The 7,149-nt window shown below is 51.4% G+C and overlaps 1 protein-coding gene across 8 annotated transcripts in view; it reads left to right on the top strand.

The window, feature by feature from the left end:
- The window catches only part of Trpm4 (transient receptor potential cation channel subfamily M member 4), a 34,027-nt gene that overhangs the window by 13,161 nt on the left and 13,717 nt on the right, over positions 1 to 7,149 (top strand). For 7 of the 8 annotated variants that reach the window (XR_007342988.1, XR_007342989.1, XR_007342990.1 and 4 more), the window contains 4 exons: positions 89 to 188; positions 3,616 to 3,728; positions 3,945 to 4,289; positions 4,467 to 4,601. Coding sequence is in view for 5 of the 8 variants with exons in the window: in XM_015496568.2 (XP_015352054.1) it covers positions 89 to 188; positions 3,616 to 3,728; positions 3,945 to 4,289; positions 4,467 to 4,601 (693 nt within the window). In the remaining 3 variants the exon portion in view is untranslated. Of the gene's footprint in view, positions 1 to 85; positions 189 to 3,615; positions 3,729 to 3,944; positions 4,290 to 4,466; positions 4,602 to 7,149 lie in introns of those variants that run through there. The other variant, XM_048790562.1, reaches the window with a different exon arrangement.

Raw genomic sequence — 7,149 nt, 5'->3', positions numbered from 1 at the left:
GGGGGGGGGGGGATGGACTCTGCATCTCTGTGTGTGGACAGGGCCCAGGAGGGGGTGGGCTGGGGGTTCAGAGTCAGGTGTTGTGCAGGTGGAGAGGATCATGACCCGGAAGGAGCTGCTGACTGTCTACTCATCGGAGGATGGCTCTGAAGAATTCGAGACCATCGTTTTGAAGGCCCTCGTGAAAGGTAAGACTTGGCCAACCTTGGACGCCTTTCCTGGCCTGGACACTTCATCATCATCGCTGATCTAAGGCCTCTGACCCTTTCTCGTGTCCCTTCCTCTCTTCAGTGTTTCTTTCTTTCTTTTTCTGGGGTGGGTGATAGGGGACCAGGGGCACTTACTCACTGAGCCACATCCCCAGCCCTTTTTATATTTCATTTTGAGACGGGATCTCGCTGAGTTGCTCAGGGCCTCACTAAGTTGCTGAGGCTGGCTTTGAACTCGTGATTCTCCTGCCTCAGCCTCCTGAGCCGCTGGGATCACAGGCGTGCACCACGGAGTGTTTCTCTGGGCCTCGCCTGGTGCTGTTTGGACGGGGCTTTCATTGTGTTTCAACGTCTGCTTCGCTCTGTTGGATCCACCCGTCCAGCCTTTCATCTTCCCACCAATCCAGCCACGTGGATCTTTTCATTTGTTCATCTACCCACCATTCCATTCATCCTCATTCCTCCTCTCTTCCTCCCATCCACCCATCCACCCATCCACCCATCCACCCATCCTTTTACCTGTTCATCCACATGTCCACTGACAGTTACATCCACTCATTCTTCCATCCATCCGCCCAACGACTTTTCTGTCCCCCCATCCATCCACCACTCTTGCTCCAGCCCACGGTAAGCACTTTGCTAGGACATGCACCAGAGCATCTTTCTCTCAGTGAGAAACTCTGCTATCTCACCCGAGGTGGCAGCTCAGCCGACTGAATGGTGAACACAGGACAGGAATGTAACGGATGGGGCTCATTCAGTCATGCAACAGACGTCATCCCAGGCGACAGACATTACAGAGGTCCATTTTCTGCTCTCAAGGAGTCCAGATCCTATCCTAGTAGGGTTGTCTGGGCACATTTTTTTTTTTTTTGTGGTGGTGCTGGGCATGGAAACCAGGGCTTCTCCCAACTAGGCAACTGCACTGTCACAGAACCACCTGCCCAGCCCTGCAATATCTTTAAGTAAAATTTAAGACCAAAACAGGCAAGAATCGCTGTCACAGGGGAGAAACTTCAAGGAGAGGTGGCATTTAAACTGGACCTTGAAGAGTGGGTAGAATGTGGACTTAGTAGCAGAGGTGGGATAGATAATTAGCAAGGAGGGTACCCAGGGCTCTCTGGGGATATGGTAGGGAGGGCCATTTTTCATTCCAGAAGAATTTTAGGGGGAAAATACTCTTTTACATAAAAACTCCCCAGAGGAGGGTCCCCAACCCAGTTGCATCCACGATATTTGTGATGTAGCAGAAAGAGCAGTTGCTTTTGACTTTGGAATCAGTTTAAAACTGAATTTAAGTACCAGTTGGCCTTTTCTTGCTATGAGACCTTAATAAAGAGACTTCCCAGCAGGTGCTGTGGTACACACCTGTAATCCCAGTGATTTGGGAGGCTGTGACAGGAGGATTGTAAGTTTGAGGTCAGCCTCAGCAACTTAGACTCTGTCTCAAAATAAAAAAATAAAAAGGGCAGGGGATGTGGCTTGATGACAAAGTGCCCTTGGATTCAGTCCCCGGTATCCAGAGAGAGAGAGAGAGAGAGAGAGAGAGAGAGAGAGAGAGAGAGAAAGAGAGAGAGACTTCCCCTTGCTGAGCCTCAGTTTCTCTCTATGAAAAAGGCAGACAGTATCTTGTAGGCATATCATGAGCCTCAGGGCAACATATGAGTAGTGCCAGGTCCCCTGTGGGGACTCACAAATGGGGACTCTTAATATGATTCTGTTTCCTTCGAGAACAAATCCTTAAATGTGGGATGACAGTGAACAAATCGGATTCACTGTTCAGAAGTTAACGCAGCAATCTCCTGGGAGAAAACACAGCTGCTCAGGAAGATGTGGGTGGAGGGGGCAGGGTTGTCTGTGGCCTGCAGAGGTAGAAGTGATGGCTGTCCCCTGGGGAAACTGAAGACCGCTGCCTGCGGGGATGGCAGAGTTGAATGGATGGGGTTTCAGTGAGAAGGGAGGGGGAAGGGAACAGCGCTCCTTTTAGTCCTGGAAGGTCCAGGAGCGGCGTTGAGAGCAGCTGGCATCCACTTTGCCCTTCATCCTCACCGCTGCCTGCAAGGAGAGTGCCCCCAATCTTGCAGATGAAGGGAATGAGGCTCAGAGAGAGACGTGACTTGCCCCAGGTCATCCACTAGTGACAGTGGCCAGGGTCTGTATGCTTCAAGACTCAGGTCTGTCTGCCTCTGTCCCTAGCACGGGGCAACCCTGGGGAGAGGGCAGAGGCTCAGCTGGATGGAATGTGGCAGGAAAAGAGTGTTGGGAGCAAGGCCAGTGAGGTGGCTGGGGCCCCACCACCTGGGACCTCAAATGCCAGGCTGAGGGGCTGGGACTCTGTCCTGAGAGGCCATTGGGAACTAGAGTCAGATCTGGGTGCAGAAGGACCCTCTCCAGTGTGGAGAGGAGAGACACAACCATGATCCAGGGAGGAGGCTGCGGTGGGGCCAGGGGAGGCAGCCGGGGCCATGGAGGCCCAAGAGACAGAGCCCAGGTTGGAGACGGTCCTGGGGGGCGGATGGGCTGTGGGATACAGGGGTGGAAGGGGCAGGCACAGGTCCTGGGGTGGGCCTCACTGCCCAGGTGGGCCCGCGGGAACATGGGCTTCAGGATAGATGCTGAGTTCAGTCAGATGTCGTGACAAGCACGAAGGGACCAGGGAGGTTCTTGTGACACCAGGTTCAGGTGGAGTGTAAAGCAGCATCTTGTAAAACATCTTATTTTCTTCTCTTGAAATTGAGGAAACTCGAGTCAGTCTATGTTCAGATTCCCTTTCCAGCTTCATTTTCTGCCCTTTCACAAGATACTGCACGTTTCAGAAACGAGAAGCCTCACATGTGGGGTCAGACCCCGTGTCCTGCACCCAGGCCATCACTCACCCAGCTCCTGAGGCCTGGGGTGTTCTCTCCCCAATAGAAGCACACCTCCAGGTCCTAGCAGCCTCCCAAGTCCTCCTCAGTGCCCAGCTTCTGGGGGCTCTCAGGCCACTCCGGGTCTCGGTGGGTAGCCACCTGTGGGCCCTAGGTATTTCCTATGCCCATTGCCAGGGGCCCAGGCATGCTGGGAAGGCTGTGAGTCCTACCACCTCCCCAGTAGATGAGCTTTAGGGGCAGGTATGATCTGATTTCTCTCTGTGGCTCCCATTTGCCTGATTGATTACCTACCTTAACAAATGTTAAATAAATAAGGTGTTTTTTTTTTTTTTTTCTTTCTTCTTCCTGGTGGTTCCAAACCCCTGCTCTGTGCTCAGGCCCTGGTCCCAAGGGCCTTACCTGCTAACAGCCTGCCGGCTTAAGGCCCCAGCCTACCCAGCAGCTCCTCCACACCCAGAGCTGGGGCGCCAGACAGCTCACAGCAGCCAACCCACCCCTCCCCTGACTTCTGTCCCCCCTCCTTGTCATCTTTCCAGCCTGTGGGACCTCTGAGGCCTCAGCTTACCTTGACGAGCTGCGTCTGGCTGTGGCTTGGAATCGGGTGGACATTGCCCAGAGTGAACTCTTCCGGGGGGACATCCAGTGGCGGGTGAGGGGTCAGGGCTGGGGATTCTGGCAAAAGAGGTGCACTGTTTCCCTCCCCGACTTCTTGGCCACCTGGTCCTGCCTTCCATTCATTGTCCATCCTCTGGGGGTGTTCCTCTGTTCCCATCCATCGTCACTCACTGCACCGTATCCCCATCTCTTGCCCTTAACCTCTGAGCTCCCTTGACCCATCTCTTCCCCTCTTCGCCCCGCCCCACAGTCCTTCCACCTGGAGGCGTCCCTCATGGACGCCCTGCTGAATGACCGGCCGGAGTTTGTGCGCTTGCTCATCTCCCACGGCCTCAGCCTGGGCCACTTCCTGACCCCGATACGCCTGGCGCAGCTGTACAGCGCAGTGCCCCCCCACTCCCTCATCCGCAGTCTCCTGGACCAGGCGTCCCACTGGTCGGGCACCAAAGGCCAGTCTCTAAAAGGGGGTTCTGCGGAGCTCCGGCCGCCCAATGTAGGCCACGTGCTGAGGACACTGCTGGGAGAGACGTGCGCCCCGAGGTACCCCTCCACTGACGTCCGGGACCCCCACACCGGCCAGGGCTGCAGGGAGAGTGTAAGGACCCGGAGAGGCTCAGGGCACAAGGAGGGTGGGGCTACTTCTGGGAGGGGTGTGGCCTGAGGGGGTGTGGCCTGAGCAAGGGGGTGCGGCCAACCCCAGGGGGCGGGGCCGAGGGGGAGCCTGTGGTCGCGTAGGCCAGTCTTGGCATGCCTCCCTTTGATTTGATTGCAGGCTTGTCTGCTCTCGGACTGGGCCACCTTGGAACCTTCTATGGACGCTGCCTTTGGGCAGGCTCCCTGGAGTGACCTGCTCCTCTGGGCGCTGCTGCTGAACAGAGCCCAGATGGCCATGTACTTCTGGGAGAAGGTGAGTGCCGACTCTCTTCTGGGACCCTACTCTCCTACATTTCTGTCCTTTATGCCTTGGGGACACCAAGGACCTCTTTATGATGCCTTGACTTCTGATATCACCTGACCCACATTCCATGCTCTGCCTCAGCTACATGACTCCAACGACTTTGTCGTCGTCGTCTTCTTCTTCTTCTTCTTTTTTAATATTTTTTAGTTTCAGATGGGCACAATATCTTTTATTTTATTTTTATGTGGTGCTGAAGATCGAACCCAGTGCCTCACACATGCCAGGCGAGTGCGCTACCACTTGAACCACATCCCCAGCCCTGTCTTTTTTTTTCTCATGAACTTTTCATAACTTTTTTCTCCATGAACAACATGTATTGGGAATTTTCCATGTTCACACATGTAACTCAACCTTATTCTTTCCAAACTGTTTCCTATGGAAGACTAGGCATGGTCCTGTGGGGCAGGGAGTCATTTAGGCAGAGTTCCGCCTGTGGAGTAGCTGTGTCATTGTAGCTGCCCGTGAAAGGGGACAACTAGAGGCAAGGAAGCAAGGTGGGTTCTCCAGGCCGCTGTGGTGAGGCCCCGACTAGAGGGGTGAGGGTGTTAGAGATGCTGGGGCACCTCAGATGCTCCAGAAGCTCAAACTACAACCCAAAGAGTCAGTGCTGGAAGAGGCCCCAAGGTCATAGAAGCAATCTTGACAGGGGCCCCTTCAGTAGTGGGCTGTTTGAACCCTTCAGGTCACTGGCACAAATTTTAAAATTCAAATACTTTTATTTTAATGGAGATAAAATTCACATAACATAAAAATTCACCACATAAGTCATTTAAAAGTGTGCACGTGAGGCTGGGGTTGTAGTTAGTTGGTAGAGCATGTGCTTTGCATGTGTGAGGCACTGGCTTCAATCCGCAGCATCACATTAAAAACAAAAAAAAGTGTGCAATTTAGTGACACTTAGTATACTCATAAAGTTGTGTATCCACCACTACCTAGATCTGCACTTTTTAAACACCTCACATAGAAACCTCGAACTCACTAAGCGATCTCTCCACATTCCCGTCCCTTCCTTGCCCACCCTCTGGCAACTGCTGGTATGCTTTCTGTCTCTATGGATTTAACTATTTTGTATATTTCATATACATGGAATCATATACTATGTGACCTTTTATGACTGTCTTCTTTCACTCAGCATAATATTTTCTTTTTTGGGGGGAGTACTGGGGATTGAACCCAGGGGTGCTTAACCACTGAACCATGTCCCAGGCCTTTTTTAAATTTTTATTTTGAGACAGTCTTGCTAAGTTGCTCAGACTGGCCTGAAACTGGTGATCCTCTTGCTTCAGCCTTCCGGGTCCCCGGGATTACAGGCATGCGCCACCACACACCCAACTCAGCATACTATTTTAAAAGCCCATCAATGTCATAGCAGTTGTCAGTGCTTTGGTCCTTTTTATGGCTAAATAACATTCCTTATGAGGATAAGCCATCCTTCTGCTGCGGGAGAAGAGATGACTCTGAAGAAGGGTCTGTGGAGTTCCTGCAAAGAAGGGGGAACTCAACTCAGGACTAGTGGGGTTCTTGGCATATGTGACGGAAAAGAATTTCAGCACGCACCAGTCAAAGGCATAGATAGAGGTTTATTCAGGAAGCAGACACCCATTCAAAGGAGAATGGGGACAGTCTCAAAAGAGAGATTTTTTTCCCCTTTGGGGGAAAGCAAGGAATAAGCACTGAGGGGAGAAAGTGGGCCACTTCCAAGGGGAGAGACTGCACCTGCTGGTGTGGGGGTTGATATCTGTAGAGGGCAGTACTAGGGCCCAGGTCAGAGGTGGAGGCAGGGTGGAGCCACACAATTTGGGGCCAGTTTTTCCTTTGCTTGAGCATTTCCCTCATTTTACAAGTGCAGGTGCTTGAAGAGATACAACTGTGCTTTCTGCATTGTAATGGCCTGTGGTCATTTCCTTTAAAATTCATCTCTCTCTCTTTCTTCATCCTGAATTCCTATCTCACATCCATTCTGGTTATCCTGCTTTTTGGCTATTAAGAATAATGTTGCTATGAACATTCATGCACAAGTTTTGTTTCAATGCATGTTTTCAGCTCTTCCGGGTCTGTAGCTAGAAGAGCCATTGCTGGGGCTAGAGTAACTGTTAACTTTTTGAGGAACTGCCAGACTTATCCACAGTGGTTGTACGTTCAGACCAGCAATGTACAGTGGTTCCATTTTCTCTACATCCTTATCAATGCTTGTTATTTTCTGTTTTTAAAAATATAGCCAGAAGCAGTGGTGCACACCTGTCATCCCAGCTACTCAGGAAGCTGAGACAGGAGCAGTTCTAGAGCAGTCTGGGCAATTTAAGCAAGAACCTGCCTCAAAAATAAAAGTTAAAAAGGGCTGGGGATGGTCTGGGGTTGTGGCTCAGTGGTAGAGCACTCACCTAGCACGTGTGAGGCCCTGGATTCTATCCTCAGCACCACATTAATTTAAATAAGATAAAGGTATTGTGTCCAAATATATATATATATATATATATATATATATATATATATATAT

This window comes from Marmota marmota, unplaced genomic scaffold, assembly GCF_001458135.2.
Source record: "Marmota marmota marmota unplaced genomic scaffold, marMar, whole genome shotgun sequence".
NCBI classification, from domain to species: Eukaryota; Metazoa; Chordata; class Mammalia; order Rodentia; family Sciuridae; genus Marmota; species Marmota marmota.
The sequence above is the reverse complement of the archived record's forward strand: the minus strand, read 5'-3'. Positions and strand labels throughout refer to the sequence as shown.